Here is a 24,691-nt window from a genome sequence, read left to right as displayed (position 1 = left end):
ACACAGGTCTGGACCAGGTACTGGAGAGACCTGCCAGGTTATGACAAACAGCCGAAGGAGCAATGTGAAATAATCCAAGGAACTGATAAGGCCAACAGAACACAGACATAACTGACCCTGAAGAGTCTAAGAGAACACAGACACAGTGACCCTGAAGAGTCAATGCTGTGGAACTAGGGTAAGAACAACATTTGCAGAGGCACTAAGTGCTGAGACTACTTGAAAGTAGCCTATCCTCATTATAATATAATTATAATAGGAAAAGTAACTCCCCTAGAAGCAGAAACTTTGAACAGGTAGCCCCCCCCACCACCACCTCTGGAGTGTGCATATCATATATAGTATCACATAAAGAGTTATCGCCAATCATGTTGTATGACGATTAACATCTCTGTTTGTTAGACTATATAAACCTCTAAAGCCAGGAAACGGTGTGCTAGCTGTGTGGGCTTCCCACCCAGCACCCACCTCTGCGCAGACATGAAACTAACCAGCATCTCGCCTCTGTGTCCGTCGGCTTTCACACACCAGGGGAAGAACCCTGGTTTGGGGACAACGGTTACGGGGTGGTGAGGTGGGATATCTGCCGCCGACACTGCCTGGCAGGTGGGTGTTGTACGGACACGGGCCCGGCGTTCCCACCAGGCCGAGGGACTGCGGCCCAGCCAGAGCAGACGGGGAAGGCGCTCGCCCATGTCCCAGGCCCACCGCAATAAGCGTCCCCTTGACACAGCCCACCATTACAGCGGCCTTCAGATAGCATGAACGTCGCATATAGAGCGGTACTGGGGAACGCTGTGTCACTGTAGCAAATGTCCCTGTGGCCCAGTGGGTTTCCCATCAGCTACGGGAAAAACCCGGCAGCACCGCAGCCTCACGGGGGGCAGCTTGGGACCCTCGAGAACAAGCTGCAAAGGACAGTCATTTAAAACAAAACAAAATGGATTCCTCAGAAAAAAACTTTATTGTTTCCTTAGGTAAGTACTATCTGGAAAAGACTGCCTGGTCTTAGGGGGTCTGCAGGGGGGAACAGTTTGCAGAGACCCTGCACCTCGTCGGGACAAGATGGTGGGGTCAGGCCAGGCTCCCACACGTTACCCCTGTTTGCAGGGCTCTGCTTCTGGGCGGCGGCGCCCGTCCCCCCGGCGTTCCCAAAAGCTGGGCAGCCCCGTAAAACACCGGCACCGGGGCCCCTCCCGCGGTCCCCCGGGCCCTGCCGGTCCCGCCCGCCGGTCCCGCCGGCACAGCGCCGCCCTCGGAGCTGCCACCGCAACCGCCCTCGGAGCTGCCACCGCAACCGCCGCCGGGCCCTCCAGTCGAGCACCGATCTCCGGGATCGCACGTCTTCCCCCACCGAGCCGGCGCGCCCGGCGAGAGTAGCCGAGCGCCGATGGCGCGGATGGAGCACGCGGCGGGGGGCGGGGCGAGGGCTGGCTTCCCGCTTCCGGAAGGACGGCGGATGTTGGCGTTTGAATTTTCTGTCAGTTAGCGTGGGCGGCTCGGCGTGGGGCGGCCGCCAGAGCGCGGTGTTGACAGGGCCGCTTACGGGGTGATTAACGCCTTCAGCAAGGCTGCCTCTCACTCCGGGGTTGGCTGAGGTCGGGGGTAAGGAGGCGAGTGCCGCCTTTCGGAGGGCGAGGCGGGTAGGGCGCTGAGCCGTCGCCTGGGCAGCGTGAGGCGCCGCGGCAGGGGAGCGGGAGCCCCGGCTGCTCCGCGAGGGGGCCGAGCAACGCGCAGCGGCTTCCCAGTCGATGTCTGCGGAGCAAGCCTGGCTCCCGCCGCCTGTCTTGGGGCAGGGAGTAACTGAGCTGAGAGCTCTGCACCTCTCTTCTGGGAGGAAAGCTGGCGAGGGGCGAGCGGCGTCCTGCTGCAGCCGCGGGAGCGAAGCCGGCTGGGGGCCGCTTTCTCCTCAGGAGCTGCCGTGGCCTGTTGCGTCGTTTAAAAAGGCGCCGATCGAGTTTCGTGGTTGGAACCCCTGTGAGACTCGGAACAGTAAGCGGACGCCGGCACCTTGGCTCGGGGCGGGCTCCCGGGCACCGGCGGGGGTCCCGCTGCTCCCGCCCCGCGGACGGGGACGGGGGCGTCGCGTTATGGGCGGCGAGAGGCACTGCCGGCACAGCGCGGATGGGTGGGTCTGGGAGGGCTGCTTCGCCTGTGTGCTGAAGAACACCTGTGCCCGAAACCTTCCCTCCTGGGGTGGTGTTTTGATTTTTCTTTTCCCATTCTCGGGTTAAAAATAACAGTTAAAACTACCTTTTGTTCTGGAGTAGTAAAGAGCTGTAGAACTTAGCAAAACCCAAGTATTCACTCTGAGAATTTTCTTAGCCTATTTAAGCAAAGTAGGTAAATTCCGGTTTATGTTTCGTTTTTTGTAAACGCTGGGTGATCATGTGCGCCTGTTTTGCGTGTAGACTGATTAGGAATTGCTTTGTTCCTGTTGAGAGCCCTGTAGGAGTCATGTATAGAGCTCCAGTGGCTGTTCTCACTTATCTTTTGACATGCAAGTTTAAACTCTGGGCTCACTTATTGAAAGAGTTTAAAGGAAAAGTAGAAGAAATTGGGGGGGGAGGGGGGGCGCGGAGCGATCTAGCGTTCTGTTTTGTTTTGTTTGGGCCAGGGAAAAGTAGGAAGGTGCTTTTCTTGTTTCTAGGCGCATGCATGCTTTCCCCTACCTGGTAGGGCTTTTTAGAACACACCAAAGTGAAAATCTGGTCTTGTGTGGTTATATATGGATTGGGGTTTTTTTGTTGTATTACCGTCGTACATTCAGGACTGTGGAACTGGCAGTGACCATTCTTGGGGAAATCTCGAAGAGAAGGGAATGTTTGTGGGCTGGGTGCTTGTCTTTTGCTCCCCCTGTACCTGATTATTTTTTGTAGTTTAGGAAGAGGCAAGTGTGTTTCTGGGAAAACTGGAACCAGTTATGTAATCTGTGTGTCGGTGCTGTATGGTTCTTCACAGCCTCTTGACCTAATTTGGTTGCAGTGCCGTGTGTTTTCTGTTAGTTTTCCTTTGAGACCATTTTCTGGCAACGGTCTTTTGTGCACAAACTTCCTCGGCTGTCTAAAAAAGTGCAGCGGCGCAGAGCTGTTGCTTTATGCCTGGGACTGCTGCCTCCATTCAACTCCTTTCTTAAAGCTCCAGTCAAATGGCTGCAATACTTTATTTGCAATAGGTTGGATTAGCCTGGGGTTTGCTTGAAGCCTGTGCCTGGCAGTCACCTAAACTGCAAGTAGCAAAACTCCCATAGCTCTGAGTCTGTCAGGCTGCTGGCGTAGAGGCTGGGCTTCTTGCCGGCTGCCTGCTCGCCCAACCGTATGTGGGAAATTGTCCGCCTGCCTGTGAGATCAAGCGTGGACCTGCAGGCAGTCACCCGGGATTCTTGTTTTGCAAAACTTTAACGCAATGCTTTCTTCAGCTTCCTAAGTGAAAGCAAGTCAAAGATCTACAGGTGTGTTCCTAAAGGCGCTCTCCTTTGCGCTAGAGGAAGAATAATCACCTTAGTGCTGGGGTGAAAAAACATGTATCTTCTTTTTTCCAAGGTGGGCTAGGTTGCATGGTGTAACCCACGGTAAAAGGCCAGCTCCTGGCATATCGCTGTTCATGTACCTTGGGGATCTAATTTTTAGGAGTATGTGATATTCGAAAGAAATGCGGGTTAGGTCAATGTCTCTAAATTACTCTCTGCTTCAGAATGTAAAATACTTAGTTCGAAATGGTGTCCCAGTTTTGGATTCCTCACTTTTTTTTTGTTTGTCTTGGATCAGGATTTCTTTGACCAGTGGAGATTGTCTTCATAGTTATGTCACTATCCTACCTAGTGAACTTTTTATTTCGGTGTTAATACAACTTTTATTTGGAAAGGTGTCACTGACACTTCTTTAGTCGTCCTTGGATCGTTGTTTTTGATGTTTAAAAGACACACAAATTCTTCTGTACGCTTAAATCTATACATAACTAGCTGTTGCACTGGACTTTATTTTCTCTTTTGAAAATAAAGTATCATGGTAGTTTGGGGGAATAGTTAAGAGTTTCTAGTTGTTGCATTGGTCTGGGAATATTTTTTCTGAATATTTGCATCCTGCTTTCCAAACCCCTGTGTCTCACAGTGACAGCGGAATTACGATATTATTTTCTTCTTAATCCCTTTTTTTTTTACTGCGTTGGGTTTTTTTTCAGTTTAGAATTAAATGTTAAACTAGTATGTAATAGTGGTTGTTAATGTACTAGATATATTTAACACCTCATGTTTTTTTCATGACAGCCAGCCAGAAGAACTCAGGATGAGTAAAACCAAACATTTTGACGTTCAAAGTCCATGTAAGTAAGGTTTTTATTAAATAGTTACAGAAATCTTTAATCTGCATATATACCACCAAATATAACTTGCTTTATTTGGGTTCAAAGGGCAGGTGGATTTTCAGTAATGAAATTGTGTTGGAACCACTTGTCTTGGGGAATGAAAAAGAAATTACTTGTAAACTTCCTTGGATTTGTCTGCTGTAATTGGAATATTTAAAAATAGTCCCTTTCACAGATGTTTTAAGAAAGTAACCTTGGGAATTCAGCTGCCAAATCATGCACAACGGTTTGCAGTGTATGATTCAAGACTTTCTTAGGCTGAAGCAGTACCTCTATTCTCATCACTACTATGATTGTTCTTGATGTTAGAATATTGAAATGTATCTTTTGAGAACTGAAGGGAAGAAATGGCTGTGGGTTAGGAACTACAGAAATGGGGAAATCCTCCAAGGTTTTAGTTGACTCCGATGTTGTCTCAAATCCTTGAATTTTGAAACTAGCATATTTTTTAAAAGCACTGGCGGTATACATATGACTTGATGTAGTCAGGATACCATTCATACACCTTGTACAAAGGTTATCACATATAGTTACACACAGAAACAGTTCAGTTTCTTCATGGATTCTGCTGTAGTGATGCCTTTATGTACAATACTGAAAAAAATTAGATGACCTATTTAACATGCATCTGGACATTGTTGGCCATTCGATAATTATCTTTGGGTGTTTTGAGAAGAATGTTTCAGTTAGCTCAGTCGGCTTGTGAATTTAGCTTGGGTGATGGCTCTCTCCTGAATCAGCAGGCAGGTGGAACTGATGTAGTATTTTCTTTTTAGTAACTAGAGAAGGAACAAATACTACCATTTTCTGTATTTACTATGGAATTCTATTCTGGGAGGGGTATCTACTGTCCCTTAGCCAATAGTTCACTACAAGATGCATATGATTAAAAGAGCTGAAAGTTACTGCTCTACAGTTGATCCTTAATATTTCCAGTACATTCACTGTGATTGTAAATATGGTCCTGTATTTTAGTCTGTGTGCTCTGTGGACGACCAGATGACTGCCCTAAAAAGTATGGAGAAAAAAAGACCTATGCGGAATATAATCTCACTGTTCATAATTACTGTTTGGTAAGTATGTGGTATTGATCTTGGAGCTAGTCTGTTTTAACTGAAAAGAAAATAAGAATAAAGGCAGCAAACATTAAATAGTAATTACTTATCCAAATAAATAAATTCCAACAAGCCTTTATTGAAAGCTAAATTCTGTTCGTGATCCGTTTATGAATTACTTTGGTAGTTCTCACAACCTATCATAGCAACAAAGGTACATGTTAAGAGAAAGGGAACAGATTGCACCTACATATTCGCTTCTGTAAGAGAAGCATAGTTTCAAAATTTGGAATGTGAAAATTCCACCCATTTGTGGAAAAAGTAGAGAAAGGTCGTCCTTTCCTTGTTTCTCATTAGTTCTTGTTTGGGTCCAAGTTACTCTTACACTACCTAGGACATTGTAACATTTAAGAAATAGTCTTACTTTTCAGTTCAGTAATATGCAACTTGCTGATCTTACACAGCTACAGTATCACTTTTTAGTAGAAGCTTTTAATTTTAACAAAGCTATGGGTGTAGATGACAGCTGAGTATCTTTTGTTATCACACTTGGCACTTTCCAAGATTCATATTCTTAAAGGTATACTTAAACTGCCTTTCAAACTCCAATTTTTTGCAAGTCTTTAAAATGACTACTTAAAAAAAAAAAAGTCAGTTTTTTTGTTTAATTAATACAGTTTGAATTTTCCCCCCAAGTTTAAAAAAACAGTCTCAAAAATATCAGCAACAATTTGGGGTTTTTTTCTCAACCAGTTCTTTAAATATTTTGTTGATTGCAGATGGTTTAATAGATTGAATATTGAATCCTTTAAAGTGTAGGCTGAGCAGTGGTTTTCTGAAGTTACTTTTTTTTATTCTTAAATAAGTTTTAAGCATCTGGAAGGAGGTGTAGGTCTGTTCATCATAGTTTTGTCTCATACATAAGGCTGGATGAAGCGATAGGAAAATGTCCTTTCCTGATGGAGCTAGGAAAGGGCATGCTTGCAACACTGAGCCTTATGATTTCTAAGATACTTTACTGTAAGTCCTCTTTTAGATTTTGGTCCCTGCTTCTTTCTTAAAAAAACAACCAAAATCCCATGATTTCACTTAAATATGGTAAATATTATATAAGAAGAGGGTTCTTCTAGAAGGAAGCCAGTTACTGGTGCAGTTTTGTTTTTTCTTCCAAATGTCTCATGCATGGAAAAAATATATTTTTAATTGGGTTTGGTATGAAATTTTACATTTAGTTGACTAAAATATTGATAAAGCTCTAGTTAGAAAATGGGGCTGGTTGAAATTAAAAGGAGAATAGTAAAACGGTATTGTAAAGAATATATGAGGCATCAAGTTTTAAAACTAGTTATTTGAAGTTTGTGATGTAACTGCCTTGCTAAGTAACTTAATCGAAGTTATCATCAGGCTCTTCTGACTTGCCGAGTTACTTGATTCTGGTTTTTATTTTAATCCTCTTTGAAAGTGAATTACTTCTCTTAAGTTGCACTTCAGTACAGATACTTCCTACTGTGCTTCATTATCTCTGCAGCACAATTGTCATTCACATTAACTAAACTAATTTTATTTTCTCTGAAGCTCTGTATGCTTATGCTGTAAATAATTGACAATTATCTGAATATACTTCAAAAAGGAAGGTAAAATACACCACCTTTGGCTCTACAGCATTACATAAGACTTTGTTATGAAATATTTATTTTTCATGTTACTGTGTCATATCAGACAAAAATATAGAAATGCTTTGGATCAGTTTTTTAAAATGTTTGCACACAAGCTTTGTTAGACTGATGCAGTGTAGGTAATCAAATCTTTAGGTAGGTGAATGTTTTAAAATACTTAACTGTTTTCATAGCTGATGTCAAGTGGCATTTGGCAGAGAGGGGAAGAAGATGAAGGTGTAGATGGATTCTTAATTGCAGATATTAGAAAAGAAGTGACTAGAGCTGCAAAACTGGTAAGAATGAAGTCTGATATTTACAAGGGGAAAAAAAGTAAGTGCACTTAGTATTGTCTTTGGGGGTTGTTTTGTTTTTTTTTTTTTTGTAATGGGAAGTGTGCAGAGCCCATTCAAGAATGTGAATTTTACATTTAAGTAACAAGTATATTGGATTAGTGGAAGCCACAAGGGACAATAAAACCCGCTGGTTTCCTAATATTTTTATTTCCTGGGTATGTTGCAGATAAATGAATAAGGGGGAAATACATATGCATAGTACCTCATGATGTTATGCTGAGCCTCAAGCTGACCCTGTATCATTTCACAGATGCAACTAAACTATGGGTGCTGGTAAAATAGCTTGTATTTTGGCTTACATATCACAAGTCACATGCATGTAAAACAATGCATAATCAAGTCTGTGAAATAACTATATTTGAAATATATATATTTCAAATCAAGTCTTTGAAATAGAGCTAAAACACAGTAGTCTTGTCACAGTTACAATCTATTGGCTGATATCTTTTTACACACTATGTAATTTTTTCTCTTGGCTTAATTCCTGTAATTTTATTTGGACTTTATAGATATTAATGTTCTGTTATTTCTAAAACAAATTATTTCTAGAAATGTAATATCTGTAGGAAAAAGGGTGCTTCAATTGGATGTGTAGCTCCCAAATGCAAACGAAGTTACCATTTTCCTTGTGGGTTACAAAAGGAATGTATTTTCCAGTTCATGGAAAACTTCAGGTAAGTTCTGGGATTTTGTTACTTTCTTACTTTCAATTCATTATATATATACAGGAATTAATTTGTTTTTTCATGGGTTGTCATTATATAGGCTATTAATTATAAGTGATGTCATGAGAAAAAATACCCGATTTGTGGAAAACATGAAGGCCAAGCGGTTATATTGCATACTTAGGACCTATAAACTAAAATCTCAACATTTCTAAAGATATAATTTAATGCTTCTAGAAGTAGTCAAACATTAAATTCTAAACTCTGAAATAAACCGCAAAATGGTTGGCTTTGGTTTTTTTATTTACCTACCTCCTGTGCTGCTGTTGAAAGGGCAGTGGTTTGACTGCTGTTCTCTCTCAGTATTCAGAACAGACTGTGCCATTCTGTTGTGTTTCAAAGCACAAGACTTCTAGATCTGCTTATTAGCGATGGACTTAAGGAGACATGGGTTTAGTATCAAATGTCTCAAATGTTTTATTTCCTTTCCTATCATCTGTCCAGCATCTTGGCTGTAGTCAAAATACTTCCAAGTGCGTTTGATCATAGCTTTATTCTGCCTATTGTAAGCTGAGTTTGTAAGGTGGGTGGATTGGAGTCTGACAGGCACTTAAACTTCTTAAATAAACTAACTGTATTAAGTCAAGCACATGTAAAACCAATACATTTTCAGAAAGACTTTTTAGACCTGCGTTTCTTGACTGTCTTATGTCTTTGAAAGTGTGCAAAAAATTTATCAAGCTACCTATACTCTGCAGAATCAATATGCAAACTCAAAATTGCTCCTTTAATGACATGATAACATTAAAAATATAGGAAGAACTTGAGGTTCTGAGGACAGGGAACATGTTAATAGGACTAAAAGAAGTTTTGAGCAAAAAGGGGGTATATGAGCTCTGTAATTTACAGAGTATCAGTTGGTAATATGCTTCTTCCTTACTATTGTTCTGTTGATTTGCTCTGTTAGATACATAATTTGTTTACATGTGTGTTGTGGTTTAATCCTGGTAGGCAGCAGGGTACCCCACAGCCACTTGCTCACTACCCACAGCTGGATGGGGAGTGAATTGGAAGGGTAAAAGTGAGAAAACACATGGGTTGAGATAAAGACAGTTTAATAGGTAAAGCAACAGCTGCATGTGCAAGTAAAGCAAGGAATGAATTTACTTCCCATGAGCAGGCAGATGTTTAGCTGTTTCCAGGCAGGGCTTCATCATGTTTAAGTTACATGGGAAGGCACATGCCCTAATGCTGACTGTGTCACCCTGCCTCCTTTTTCCCCTAGTTTTATTGGTGAGCTTCATGTCATATATTCTTTTGATCATTTGGAGTCTGCTCTCTGGGCTGTGTTCCCTCCCAGCTTCCTGTGCACTCCCAGTCTGGTTGCTGGTGGGGCAGTGGGAGAAACAGAAAAGGCCTTGATGTTGTCTAAGCACTGCTCAGCAATAACTAAAACACCCTTGTGTTACCAACTCTGTTCTCATCACAGATCCAAAACACAGCACCATACAGGCTCCTATGACGAAAATTAATTTTGTCCCAGCCGAAACCAGTACATGTCTGCCTTTTTAGCTTGTTGCCAAACATTTATTAATGAGAAATTAATTTTACTATTCTCAAACTTTATTACGAAGGTTCTTAAAATGTTTTGATAAGGGAACCTTCAATTATTATTTTTAGATCCTACTGTTGGGAACACAAACCAGTCCAAAAGCTTCTGAATAAAGAATCTGGAGGAACTTCACAGTGTACAATATGCCTGGATTTAGTTGAACAGCTTCCAGCGTACACTGTACTGAAAAGCCCTTGCTGTAAAAATGCTTGGTTTCATCGAGAATGCTTGCAGGTAACACAGATTCACCTTTTCTCTTTGCACCCACAGAGATAACTCTTCTGTTTTGTTTAAAAGCAATGGAATGGTTGCTTAAAATTGGGTAAAATTGCTTAGTGTTAATATAGGCAGTAGGTATGGAAATACACTAGGTTTGAAGGGCAATGCTATAATTGTGTTTTGGAGACTAGTGTCCTACGAAAAGGATTTTTTTATGCTATTAATTTTCTGCCGCCCACCCCGTTTCTACATTTGTGATACACTTCATACTTTTAGCTGGTTTTAGAAACTGAAGCCTAACCTAGGTAGTTGCCTTCTTGCAAGTCATTATTAAATGCTAAAAATGTAATTTATCAATTATCACTTCTCTTTGCCTAAGTCCAGAGCTTGAAACAGTTATAAGGTTCTCTTTGTAAACTCATTCTAGATCTGAAGAGGTTGACTGAAAAGGGTTGTGCTTTTGTTTATGAACCTAATGGTAGCATGTGAGCTCTCCTTTAAAGGAAGAGAACATGCTCACCATTTGCTTCAATGTCAAGTGACATCCATATCAGCTTAACATCCACACCAGGACAGTATCCATGAATATTATAGATATTACGGCATTATTTATTGGTATCTGAAGGATGGTTGTAATTCAATAACTGGTTTGGTGTGTTCTTGTGTTTTTTTTTCTTGACCACAGTATCAAGCTTTGAGTGCTGGGATATTTTTCTTTAGGTGCACAGTATGTAACAACAAGGACAAATTTCAGAAAGAAATGTTGAGAATGGGCATACACATTCCAGAAAAGTAAGTGATTTACTAAATGATCACTTCTCTATAAAAACTCTGATGGGGTGTAAAAACCCATTTTTAACATATTCTCTAGAACTGTATCTATTAATATGTGAAACCTTAATTCTACCTTCAGTAGTAGGGTATTTTGGTTTGATAAGGAGTAACATGTTTCCTTTTAGTTATGCATCAAAATTTCAAAGGCCAAATAAGTAATCTCAAACATAAAGCAGGAAGCTCTGAAAAGACATTTTTAATGCCATTTAAAAGATCAAAACACTTCTTAAATACAGTTTCAAATTAACTTGAAGGTTGCTGGTAAGTGTGTTTTCTGTTCCCAGGTTCTTAAATAATCTGAATTTCTGTCCAGGCAGTATTATAGTTGACTGATTTGCTCAGCCATACAGCTTCCGTCTTCTCCCAAAGGATTGTTAAAGATACGTTTAGCATGAAAAACAGCTCAGAATTTTAGAAGCAGTTAAAGTTTTCACCATTTTTGGTGGGGCTCAAAATAGGATGAAGTGATCAGAATGATGTTTCTTTGTTGTAAGTATTATTCTTTAATAACTATTAGTCTTTTCAGAGACTATCATTAATTCTCTCTGGAGACAGAAGCTCAGGGTTTTGGAGAGGAAGAAGAGTCAGAATACTTGATGAACTTTGCCATATTAGTCTGGAAAAATCTGAGTTACTTTTCATGAGACCATTTTCAGTGGTAACCTGAGTAGACTCCCAAAACAAACATCCATGTTTGCTGTGAGAGAGAAAAGCGGAATGATGTTAAATGGAGCAAACATGCACTGAGATCATCTGAAAAATAATAAATAATCACAAGAAAAAGCCATGAGTTTTATAGAATTAGTCTTGTTCCTAGACCTTTTTTTTTCTTACCCCTAGCTGTTGCCTAGAACATTAAATGATTGAAATACCTTCATCTGGTTATTATATACATCTATTCCAAAGATAGAGTAACCCATTTTAACAATTGGAAATACAGTTGTAATAACGGATTTTTTTTGCCTTGTTTATAGGGATGCATCTTGGGAACTTGAAGAGAATGCATATCAGGATCTACTGCAGTGTTATCAACACTGTGACAGTAAAAGATGTCTCTGCAAGAAGGGCAGAGACTATAATCAACCTAATAGGTATGCCACTTTTGCAGGAACATATAACCTAGGATGGATTAATTCTTTGGTGTTTTTTTATTTTGTAAACTTTATTTTATTTAAATGCTTTAATACTTTTCAGCATCAGGTTTTAATGTCAAACCAAGACACAGTGTCTAAAGTTTGTTCTACTCCCCATAATCTTATTTCAATACTAATTTTCTCAAATCAGGTTATAAAAGTCAAGAAAACCAAATCAATTGATTATCAGTTACCTTGTCCTTGTTCTCATTTGATACAGAGCTTAAGCAGAATTTGTATATCCACATAACATGTGGAATAGCATATGTCTAAACTAATATTGCGTATCTCTCATTTAAAGCTTAATTCAACAATGTAATAATTAGAATACTTACTACCTATACAAGAAATTCACGGAAGTACTAGACTTAGCTGAAAATTAACTAGTTGTGTAAAAATCAATCTAGCTGTGAACTGTCCATTTCCATGCAAATGGCAGTTAGAATATTGCTGATAGCTTAATGAGAGGTTTAAGGAAAAATTAAGCAAGTAGTAGAGCAGAATAAAGCCTTTTACACGATCACTTAACAAGTTCATTTTCTGCGTTCTTTCTTTTTTTTTGTGTGCTTCTGAAATGTGTCTCTTCCATTGGCATGAGTGTGCTCAAAGCTGCAGAGCGTAGTCTTTGGAGACTTGTTTCTGTAGTACTGTTGTGATAGGTTACTCCCTGTGGGCGTCAGCTTTGCTTCGTGCAGATTTGACCAAACATTCCTTGGTTCATTCATGGTATGTGTGTACCTCAGGATTTACTTTGCCTTTAGGAGTTGTACCTTAGGCTTCCAATATTTGAACTAATATCAGTCACATTGTTCCATTGTATGTTTAAGCAAAGAAATAAAAAAAATTATACAAGAACCTAACATATTTAAATGCTGTCGCTACTTAAGAGTCTTATTCAGAATGTGTGTTTAAAAAAAAAAAAAAGGCAAACAAAAAAAAGATATACTCTTTTCAAAAATTTACTGTTTGGCAAAGCTGAATGGTGGATACCATGAAATACTAAGGACATTGCTAGCTAGCAACATGAAGGGAAAACAGGGTCTGCAAAGCTATTGGCTTAGAAGCAGGGAAGCAACTAACTTCAGCCTGTTTAAATACAAGGTGCTGGAGCACAGGTAGCTTTTTTTCCTCTTATTGCAGCCAGGAATTGTGAGTACATCTTGTCTGAAGAAAGTTTGCCTTGATTATGTACAGTCCTACCAGACTGATAAAATTGTGCTTTATTCTTTTAGTGTCTAGACTACTGTTTACTGTTGAATGTACTTTGTTTTAACAAGCCTTGTTCTTCCATCTAATTCTAAATACATATGTTTTTAATTTTAGTAAATGGGAAATAAAGCGCTGTCAGTATTGTGGCTCTCGTGGAACTCATTTGGCCTGTTCAGCTGTGAAGTCATGGGAGCAAAACTGGGAATGCATGGAATGCAGAAGTATCATTTCAAAATCAGGTAAGTTACGGATGTGACAGTGGCTTCTTAAAATGATAAGATTTTAATACTATGTATTTTACAGATAGAAGATTAATTAAATTAATGTAATTTAATCATACAGGGAACTATAGGAAACGGAAGAAGTATCCTTTGGCTGCCTCTGAAAAGACAGATGGGACAAGTTGTTTGCTGGAAGAACCATCTCCAAAGTGCCCTCGGCAGTCAGCTGGGTCGCGACGCAGTTTTCTTCAGTGTGTAATTTTCTGTTTTCAAGCAGAAACTGATTATACCATAAAATACTATTTTAACATGAGTTGATGGCTTATTCCATAGGAGAAACTTCTTACACTAAATAGCAAATTGGTTAAAATTGGAGTAAAGTTTAGTGATCGAACTTCTGAATAAGCTGTGAATTCCATATTTTTTGCTATAGTTATTTGCATTTGATGGCATGTAATTCAGTTTTTAGTTTGATGAAATTGGATCTGTGTAAAAGGACTCAACAATTTAGAGGTAACTTTGAATGTACAAATGGCAAAACTTGCTGCTGCCATATTAATAGTGTACTAGAAGTCTAGCTTACAGAGATTTTTATATAAATAACATTTTCCTTTGCTGTAATAACTTTTCAAGTCTGTAGAAATTAATATATTTAGGTTTTACTCATTGTATCAGTCAGGACTTGAATCTCATATATGGGATGCAACAAAAACAGGATCCTAAACCACCACATAATAAAATACTGAATTATTTTTACAATTCCAGCTCGAGCACTGGGCTTCATGTAAATGAACGTATAAATGAGATTCAGTACTGAAATAGGAGGAAACTATATTGCTACCTTTAAATTAGAGATGTTTATGCATTCTTTCAATTGTATCTCTTCTTAAAATACTGGTTTGGTTTATAGATCACCAAAGATAACGTGCCGGAACAATTTGTCACCCTGCTCACACCTACAGCTTTCAGCATCCAACAGAGTGACGATGCCCTTATCTCCACTGATGTCAAACAGGAACTGGTCCCTGAGGAAAAAGTATTTTCTTCTATTTTTCTTAAACTGAAGAGTAATCTAGCACATGGCTTTATACCATATTTCCTACAGAACATGGGGGTGGGTGTACACATATACATACGTATGTGTGTGTATATATATAGTGGCTATTTATATGTTTGTATGTGTATGTACATAGTCACTGGAGAAATTGAGTGAGTATACTGAAGAGCTGAAGTAATAAAGGTTTCTGCTGTTTATAAATGCTAGAGAGAGGTGAGGAGAAAAGAATGATACCTATTGAGAATTTTTAGGTTAGGTAGTGAGGGGATCAAATCCCAGGAACAAATTTGTCCTTACCAAAACATGGCTAGCTGTTCTTTAGAAAAGGGAGAATAAGAAGAATCCTAATTATTCTCTTCAAATTAGACATGTCCTGAATTTTCAATGGTTTTGCGTTTGTACCATAGGAATAGTTTGTGATTATGCTAAAATCAGTGGTAAAATAACACGTTTTAATACAGAAAGTTCAGTTTAAAGATGCAAATTTTTTTGTCTTGTTGTGTATACTTAATTTATGAATTCTACCTGTAATGTCTGCTATAAATTCTGTTAAGGGAATTGGTTACTTCTAGTCGGTAGGGTATTTGAAATAGTTTTGATTGCACATTAGGAAACAAATAAGGGGTTTCCTCTAGACAGATGTCTTTTAAATGAGAGCTGCAACATTTCTCCCTATTCAAATATATTTTTTATTCTAGTGACAAAGAGTAAATATTAGTGAATAGTTGACAGTGTATTCTAATTCAGTTGCAAAACATCTCTACCATAACCATGGTAAACTCTTCAATTTCTTGCTTGTTTCACATTGTTCAAATGTAGAATGATGGTGTGAGTTGTTTGGTACTACATTGGTGTAACTGAATTAAGGAAATAACTGTTCATTTTACACCAAGGTAATTATTTCTACCTCTTGATTTTCCTAGTTCTTAGGGGTACTTTAAAATTTTTAAAAGTGCCAGTACAGAATTAAAACTTGAATCTACACTAAATATGTCACTGATATAATTTAGGCAATATCTAAATGTACTGAAGTGTTTAAAAAGGTTTTTCCTAGTAGATTTTAAATGTTTCCTCTATAACTGTTGCTAATTATGAGCAATAGACTTCATCTGAAAATAGATGCAATTTTCTTTTAGGCAATTAGGAAAGCAAAGAAGGCAAGTTTCTAGTATACTGAAGGAGTTAAAGCTACAAGTTAATACAAAAACTACAAGGCTTAACATCAATCCAGGAAATATCTGGAATAGTGCTTTAAAGGGATTTAGACAGCGCAACTTCAATCCTACAGAAACCATTGAAATAAAGTTCACAAACTGGAAAAACAGATTGAAGACAGATATTTCTGCATCAAAGCACCGTTTCTTCCAATTATTAATGATTCACCTTGAGAATTCATCATTGTTTGAGGGCTCCTCTGCAAAGAACTTGTCCCTTGATTTTCAAGGTAATTAAATGCTCTGTTCAAAAATACATTAGGAACTATGTAACTTGACAACCATGCTGCCTGAAGATTTAAAAACCTTTCAGTTCACAATTACAGCTCTGGTGAATAGAAATTTTTTTCAAATTTTTTTTGCTTTTTAATTCTACAGGGGGTGGGGTGCAGATCTGTAACAAAAACAACAAAAAATTGTTTAGTTGCAAAAGTTGATGACAACCAAGGGAAAAAATACGGGATGTAATTAGAACTTTTTCATTAAGGTATTTGTTCTCTACAAGTTAATTTCTTTGACCCACTTTCTCTGTCATTCATTTTTCTTTCCTCAAATTTTTAGATTATCTCTGATAACATGCTCCCTAAAGACCCAAAGTTAGCTTCTTTGAGTTCTTATGTTTCAGCATTAAGTGTAACTTCTTCCACAGAGTTAAGTAGAAGAAAACTCTGCTCCTGTGTAAAAATAAATAAATAAATAAAAGAGAGAGAGATAAATACTGATCTTATTGTTTCAACAGGCAGGAGATGACAAACCTCATTTGTTGCATCTCCTAAAGTAAGAAGGAATCGCATTATCAGATTTTCTATGAAAAATAGAGGATTATTTTTATGCGTATATAATAAATATTTTTATTTTTCATTTGCAGCTGTAAAAGAGAATCTTTATTTTGAAGCTGGTAAAATGATTGCGGTTTCTCTGGTTCATGGTGGCCCATCTCCTGGTTTCTTTTCCGAAACACTGTTCAATTGTCTGGTATATGGTCCAGAGAATGTGAAGCCAGCTTTGGAAGATGTTGCTGATGTTGATGTAGCAGAAACAATAAAAATGGTAAAGAAAACTAAACTACTTGGCAAATTCTTGTTCCAGACTATATTTGGAGATAAAGGGCTTACTGAATGTAACTTTAGTTCAAATGAAAAAGCTTTTTGTATCTATACATATTTATATTTATACATGCATGCATGTAGTAAACAAATGCCTACCTTTTATCTTCTGATACAGATAAAACACGCAGACAGTCTGTCCAGCCTACGGTCTACAGTTCAAGACTGTTACAAATTCCTTGCTGCTGCTGGATGTTTAAGACCTGTAACAGCTTTGTGTGATAAGAATAAGCTGGTGGATGACCTGTTGATCCATCATGTAATCAAGAGAATTAGTTCACCCCTAGAAAGGTTTGTTTTGTTTGAGTTTTTAGACTTCTTGGGTTTTCTCCTCATTGAAATACCAGATATGTTGCTAAAACTAACTTTCACGTGTTCTTACCTACTCTCTATTTAAACCAATGAAATGTACTGCAGTTTTCAGTGGATTAAGTAACACCTGTTAACTAGATAATTTCAGTCTTTCAATTTAACTATTTCTCTACCTACCTGCTCTGTTCCATTTCTTGGTCATGTTCCTTTTTCAACCTTATGAAGAAAGCAGATGCACAGCTGTAAACTGTAGCATGACAAAGACCTTTGTGCTGCATAATTTCTCTAGTTTGTTTGGTTTTAATTCAGAATTCCTCAAACTTAGAATCTTTAAGTTTTAGGAGTGCTTAACATACATCTAGAGTTCAAATGAGTTTTCCAGAGTTCTAATCAGGGAGTTTGCATGTGCTGTTAGGAGGGTGATAATGGCCACAAGTGTAAGTTGGCCTACTTAGAATATAAGGAATGCATTGGTGTTTTTATTTGAGGTAGTGATGACTTCAAATTGCTGGGAAAATTGCAGCTGTTGACTACTTCTTGATGGGTTTCTGACCTTACTTCCAATGTGCATTCTTCATCTGCTCACTAAAAAGTCATTGAACGTGAATTCTTCCAACAAGTATAGTTGAATTTGTACTTAACACATTTATGGTGTTCTTTGACAAGTCTGAATCAAGTGAATCTGCAAGAGCTATGAAAGCTAATTTTGAATGTGATGATTTTTAAACAAAGCTGTAAGTTTTCTTTCAGTCAAGGCCCTCTCTGGCATATTTGACCAATCCATGACATATTTTAAAACTAGTCAAAGTGAAAGGTATTAAGTAGCCTGCTTGTGGGAAAATGTAGTTTTGTGCAACTTTGGAAATGAGTTTAAAATGTGTAAAATTGAGCGAAGCGAGAATTTGCTTGTTAATATCAAGAACTGAGTAAGCAGAGTTAGTCACTTCAGCTATTAATGTTCTACACCAGTGACTACACTTTCAATGTCTGTTCTGAATTTTACTGATTCAGCCTATCAATATATAAGAAAATACGAGTTAACAGCTTAAGTAAAATTTTAATTATGATTTAACGTGGTGGTTAAATTGTAAAGCCAGTTGCTTGAAATGTTCTTATCCAGTAGACAGTAACTAGTGAATTTTTTTCAACCCATAGCGCTGTTTAGAAAAAATAAAAATAGTTAAATCACAGAATCAGATTAGTGTAAATAAATAAATAAATGCTTCCTGATATTCAGACAAAACCTGCTGTGTTTCACCTTGTGCCCATTGCCTCTGGTCCTGTCACTGCTGAAAGGAGCCTGGCTCTGACTTCTTTACATGCTCCCTTCAGCTTTGCACACACCCTTCAGCTACTTCTATATGTTGAGATTCCACCTGTGCTTTTTCTTTCTCTAGGCTAACCAATTGCAGCTATCTCAGCCTTTCCTCACAGGGCTATGCTTCAGTCCTTGAATCACCCTGGTGACCACCCTCCGTATCTCTTGAACTGGGGAGCCCAGCACCTAACACAGCATTCAAAGTGTGACTTTACCAGTGCTGAGGAGAGGGAGAGGATCATCTCCCTTAACCTGTTGGCACCATGATTCCTAATGCAGCCCTGGACACTGTTATCCACATTTGCCATAGGGAGAAATAATAGCATTTAAACACATGCAGAAGCCAAATGAAGGCTGTCTTTTAAGACGCCTCATCATGCCTAGGGACAAGGAATTTAAGCTGTTTTCTAAAGGGATATTTGTAAGAAAGAAATTCAGTATGTTCTTCTGTAAAAATTAAACCATGCTCGTATAGCTAACTACCAGAAAATACAGTTAATTTCTGCATATCACTGGTATTCCTTTCATCTGCCTGAAAAGCTTCACAAAAATACTTAGATTGTTAAAATGGGATTTAACACATTTTTCCAAGATGGAAATAAAATGGGACAACTATGTACACCTTATTGCAAGGCTTGGGAGACTGCAGATGTGAAAAATTATGATGTCCAGCCTTAGACCTTTACAAAATGCAGAATACAATTAGTTACCTACTGGCTTTCTGATGCGTGCTTGATGGTTCTTTTTTTCCTTCCCCCCAGTTTTAGGCAAGGTTTGGAAACCCTGGGTGTACTAGAGAAATTTCAAATGCATCCGGATGTGTTCTCTAGTATATTGTGCCACAAACCTGAAAGACTTTCAGCAGAAGTTCTTTGTGATCTCTTTACAATCCATTCGTCATCAGATGTAAATGAAGTTGAAGGTGTCGATTTTTGGATACATTATTTGCAAGATGTGGAAAGTAAGTCATTTTTTGTTCTTCTCCCCCTTGTTCAGGGTATTTAGCTGCTGGTATACATGCAGGGCTTGGTTTTTAGAGTTCAGTGGGGTAAATAAATGAAGGTTTTAGAGGTTGCTGTCAGCTCCTAATTGTTCATTCTTCCCCTTCTTCCTTACTAATTATAATTTCTGAAACTGCTCAGTTGTAATGCAACTTGAGGGGGTAAATGTCTTAAAGCTTGGTACCACAACTCCTGTGAGTTTTTTTTGGTTTTGTTTAAAAACAACCAACCTGTCAACAACCTGAATGGTACAGAAAAATCCTTTAAATCCCCTCTCTTCAGCTTTGCTGTGAACTTACTCTTACTAGATAGCGTGTGTCTCAAAGATAGAGAACAGTGGTCTCTTCTTGTAGAAGAGGGTTTTTCCTATTAACTTAAGATTTTTCAGAGCTAATCTAAGTGAGTTTTTCTTGTTAACGTTTTTCTTCTTTGGCCATATAACTGCATATCCATTCAGCATACTAATCTGGGGGTTCCTGATTTCAGGGTCATATCTCTCCGCGCCCCCCCCCCCCCCCCCCCCCCCCCCCCCCCCCGACTTAACATGCAGGATAATGGCTTCTGGGTAATAGGCAATAAATGACTTAATCTAATCCTATTATTTTTTTTTTTTAGGTCGTGAGTCTGTAGTGACATTGGAGGATGTTTTGTTCTTTGCAACAGGCTCTTTTTCTGTACCACCTGTTGGTTTTGATCCTGAACCTGCTATTAAATTTTTGCATAGAAGGTATCCTGTTGGAAACAGACTCCTTAATTGCCTAGAGCTCCCTATAACACAGACGTATGAACAGTTTAAAAAGATAATGGAGGTCACAATCAGAAAAACACTAAGAGCTGGAAGTGAATAAATATTTTTTGCTTCTAAACTGGATGTTGGAAGCTTCAGTTTTCTACAGGAACATCTGCTTGCAAATGGCTACTGTATTTTTGGATATTATGCTTAGTTTTTTCCCATTTTCCCCCCCAGAGATATGCTAGAAGTAGCAATCTTGTATTTCAATTTGAAAATTGTTTTCAATCATACTTTTATGTGTTGAATCATCTTCCTATTTGAAGGTGACATTGAGTCAGCAATTACTTGCAGAAGTTCTTCAAAATGTCTGCGTGTCTTTACTTTTGCTGTGGACACATTAAATGTTACCAAACTCTGTAACATTCTAGCTATTTCCCACAGGTAAGTATGTTGATTGTATTATATACTTCAGAAACTTAGTTATCGAAGTAAAATCGGGTACATTTTGAAGATAACTGCTGTAGAGCTTCCTCTCAAGTAAAACTGTGATGCAGTTCAGTTTTTCCATGTATAATTTTTCAGTAATTATTTTTATATTGATGATTCAGTTACATGTTGATAATTGATACAAACCTGTGAAAATTAAGAAACTTAAGAGTTTTACAGTCATTGTGATTAGTGTAGTAAAATATAATTAAGCTTTGGAGAAAAGCTAGGCAAAATAAGAAGGCACAAGAGCAAAATCTGGTTGAACTTGAGTTTCTGTTAAACAAAATCTTGGACATTTGCACACATTTCTGCATTCTACTGCTATACGTGATTTTTAAATTATCCATATAGCAAAAAATACTAAAAGTTAGAAGTAAGTCTTGACAACGATAAGTGGTCTTTCAAAATGTAATAGAAGAGTTAATATTGTTGAGTATGAAAGTATAAGAATTTGTTGTTCATTAGAACACGTTACTTTATGGAAGACAAAAGTTACTATTTTCCTAGGAATACGCACCAAAACTGTTTGGTGAACTAAAGGCAATCTACCATAGAGCTCGTCAATGCTTCACCCTTTTCTAGCTTTTAGCCTAAACATTTCCTGTTCAATTGTAGGTGCATTCTGAGGAATACCAACTACATTTCAGTTGTGCAGTATTTGTATAAATACCATTAAGACATAAAAAGAGGAGTGAAATTCCTACACAGTAACTTACCAATATTAGTAATACTAAAACTATGAAACTAAAAGGACATTTAAGTACACTTTTTTAAATGTATACAAGTCTCTTTTTTGAAATTACTACCCCCCCTGTCAGTTTGGCCACCTATACTATGTCCCAAACATGGGATGTGCTATAGATGTATATAGATAGGTATCTATATGTATATACCCACATTCTTCAAAATACTGCAAAGTAATCATATACTTTTTGTTGTTAATATAGCTTGGATTTAATTGAAAACACAAGCAGGATTGCTTGACTTCTGAATGCCTTGGCAAGAAAGTACATCCACAGTAAACTATAAACGGACAGGTGCTTCTAAAAAAAAAAGCAAACTGATCTGGTTTCAGGTTCTGGTTTATGGTTCATTGCAAGTATTCCTCTAACAAATTGTATTATGAAATGCTAACTATATAGCAGCATGCTGCAACTCACCTTTAGTAGCAGTCAAGACTCAGAAATTTGAGACCATGCTATAAATGGTTATATACAGAGGGAGATGTGTATTTAAATTACACAGTTAATTTAACAATAGGTAGGTATTTTGAATTCTTTCTTAAACTGCTACACTTTCTCTTTCTTTCTTGCTCTTGGGAAAGGTGCTAATCTTTTTTTTATACAGACCTATTTCCATCTCTGGGTAACAAAAAATGCATGGCATTTTAAATTTTTTTATTATTATTATTATTTCAAAGTCTCTAAATTATTGTAAGGCTTGGATGAGATTGGACTTAGCAGATTTGAAAATAATGAAAAATGCCTGATCTAAGTCCTGTCACTAGAAACTTAAGAATATTTGGAATTAAAGCACAGCTGGTAGTGTTTTTCTGGTTCTGAGCCAAAGGCATATTAAAGTCTCCTTTAAAATAAATGTATGAGCTCCTGGTGAATGTAACTTGTTTAGATACTAAGCATTTTCTCATTCTCTTCTGACATTTTTTCCTCCAATAATATTCCATGTTTGTAATCTGCATAATCTTTGAATGTCATGCTGCCAATGACTTCTTTGTATTGGTACCCTTCAGAATGGTCTATTATCATTGCAAGGAAGGTGGTTTGTTACAAATTTATTTGCATTATAAGGGTTTGTGTTGTATGTTCATATTTTTAAAATATAGCAATAAGTCTCCTACAGATAGAGTTACTATACTCTAGAAACGAGTGGTGTACCCAGTACAGTATTCCTTTTTCTTGCCTGGTTAGAGGTAAATGTCTTCTATAATATTATTTTCTTTTTCCATGTAGGAAGTGCAGAACTTACAGAGGTAGCAAGCAGAGTGTTGATAATTTTAAGGGATAATTCTTGGACTTCTGGTACCTGCAGTGGCAAGGCAAGTTTAGAATAGAACTTGGAACTAAATAAACAGCATTTTAAAACGTTTAGTGGAGAAAGAAATAATGAATTAATGTGAATATAGGGCTTCAAGAACTGAGATAAAAATAAGCTTCACACCTTCTATTGCTTATTAGTTTTGAAATCAGCAGTTCATGGGCTTTAAAGAAAGGTAGAACTAACCTATCCATCAGCTGTAAGAACTGTTTTAAAACTATCTGCTATGCAGTGCTATATCAAACTTTGGACTTTGTACAACTTTGTAAAATCCTCTACTCTCTAACATTGCTTGAAAAGATTTTTCTTACACAGAACTTGTTCCCATTTTTTAATACTTATCTGTACACATTCAGGACAAGTTGTCTTTCTGTCCGTTTGATCAGCTTTATCTAGACATCGTAATCTTATGTTCAAGCTGTACTCATAAATGCTACTATGGAGAGGAACTTCCTCTATTCTGCTTAGTTTCAATGTTTATTTATATAGACCAATCCTAAATTTACTTGTAACTATTCATTAAATTTCCATTGAATAAGTGGATTTCCAATCCATCAAAACAGAAAGGTGCCTCTTGTCCGGAAACCATAAGAGCAATTTCTGTAGCTATAATGACAGTCAGCTTTTTAATTGCTGTAGGCAGGTCACTGAAGTGCAGTATTATTGGGTAGTTTTCATTTTACAGAAACTTAAACCTGAGGCACACCTGGAAATTAAGAAAGTTGCTTACTTTCAGTATTTCTGTAACAAAGGAAAATAACTGCATATACATTAGCTGTATTAAATATATTTTATAAAACTTGTCAGGGCCACAAAAGAGCTATGGCAGACTGGTCTGTATCTGGCCAGAGAACTTCACCCCACAGTTACCGGATCAAACCCTAAGGTTCCATCTGGAATTAGCATGTCAGATAAGCTATTTATTTTCTAGAGCAATCACTTTCTATAAACAATAGATGACTGTTAGTGGTTTTAGTATGGTCTCCCTAATAAATACTTTTTTAAAAATTGTATTTTCTATCTGTTTGGGAAAAAAAAAATTTTACTCACTTTCACACATGCAAAGGATGTTTATTAGAAAAAGCTGTTAACATTTTTAACTGCTTTATGAGTGAAATGTACATAGTCAAGAGGAGAAGAAATTAATACCAGTTTATACTTAAGGTCTAAATCATCATGTGCTGCACCTTTGACTTTTTTCATTAAGATGTTCAGTCTTGGGATTGAAAGATGAGGATTTTGAGAGAGGTACGTTTAAAATGTAAAGCAGAGCTTTAGTCATTAATTCACACATTCTGTCTGCCTTTTGAAAATGGTATCAAAAATTTCTCATTGAAATACAAGGAAATGCAACTCCGGAGACTACAAAATATGCTTTTAAAAGTTTATCTTGATTCTGTATTCTATAGTTAAAGCATTTTAAAGCTCACGCTTTACTGTTAAGGAAGCAAATTGCTAGTTGGATAAAAGAAATCAAAATGCAAACACTTCTGAAATGTCAAACTGCATGTATACAGAAAAGAATTGTCAAAATATTGTTTGAAGAAAACCAAACCTTCTGATTTTTTGTACTGCAAGCCAACTTTTTTTAAAGTTATGGTAATTAGAACATTATGCAAGAAAGTATAATTCTGTAAATACTTCTAGCTCTAACTTGAACTGCAGGATCAGTGCATGAAAGGTTGCATCTTTGAGCAACGTTATACTTGACAGATGTAGCATCAGTGTTGAAATAAGTAATTGTGGGAAATTATTGCACTTTGAACATATCCATGACAGTAAAGTGTTAAATGTCTGCTTCAGTAAATATGTAACTTTGGAGTTTTGTTTCTGGTGATTTAATGGGTTTTAGCTCTAGGAGTGGTTCTGTAGCTCTATTTGGGTACTGTATATAGATGTATGTACATCTATAGCATGTATCCACACCTGAGGTGGGGTAAGTGGGGCCATTTCCCCGCCCCCCCCTTCCCCGAGGGGCACAGCTGGAAGGGCTGGGAGGACCAGGGGGAGCTGCACCTCGGGCTACCCGAGGCCGAGACAGCAGGCTCCGAACTGTCGGCTTTGTCTGTAGCTCTTGGAAGCTGC

General features: G+C 37.9%; 1 protein-coding gene across 3 annotated transcripts; it reads left to right on the top strand.

Moving 5' to 3' along the window:
- Nucleotides 1–1,325: 1,325 nt before the first annotated feature.
- On the top strand, nucleotides 1,326–24,427 carry G2E3 (G2/M-phase specific E3 ubiquitin protein ligase). 3 transcript variants are annotated; one of them, XM_080397030.1, is made up of 16 exons: nucleotides 1,326–1,605; nucleotides 4,265–4,320; nucleotides 5,338–5,435; nucleotides 7,267–7,368; nucleotides 7,978–8,102; nucleotides 9,774–9,939; nucleotides 10,610–10,716; nucleotides 11,733–11,849; nucleotides 13,215–13,339; nucleotides 13,443–13,572; nucleotides 14,232–14,357; nucleotides 15,515–15,822; nucleotides 16,461–16,642; nucleotides 16,817–16,989; nucleotides 19,090–19,289; nucleotides 19,945–24,427. In XM_080397030.1, exons 2-16 carry the CDS (start codon nucleotides 4,284–4,286, stop codon nucleotides 20,175–20,177), a joined length of 2,229 nt encoding a protein of 742 aa, XP_080253156.1. In that variant the 5' UTR covers nucleotides 1,326–1,605; nucleotides 4,265–4,283; the 3' UTR covers nucleotides 20,178–24,427. The 3 variants fall into 3 exon arrangements, with proteins under 3 accessions (XP_080253156.1, XP_080253158.1, XP_080253157.1); XM_080397032.1 differs by lacking the exon at nucleotides 1,326–1,605 and adding an exon at nucleotides 1,625–1,977; XM_080397031.1 differs by lacking the exon at nucleotides 1,326–1,605 and adding an exon at nucleotides 1,625–1,992.
- The last annotated feature ends 264 nt before the right edge of the window (nucleotides 24,428–24,691 follow it).

The sequence above is a fragment of the Falco punctatus genome (genome assembly GCF_963210335.1).
Source record: "Falco punctatus genome assembly, chromosome: 7".
Classification (NCBI taxonomy): domain Eukaryota; kingdom Metazoa; phylum Chordata; class Aves; order Falconiformes; family Falconidae; genus Falco; species Falco punctatus.
This window is presented reverse-complemented; position numbering and strand designations above follow the sequence as displayed.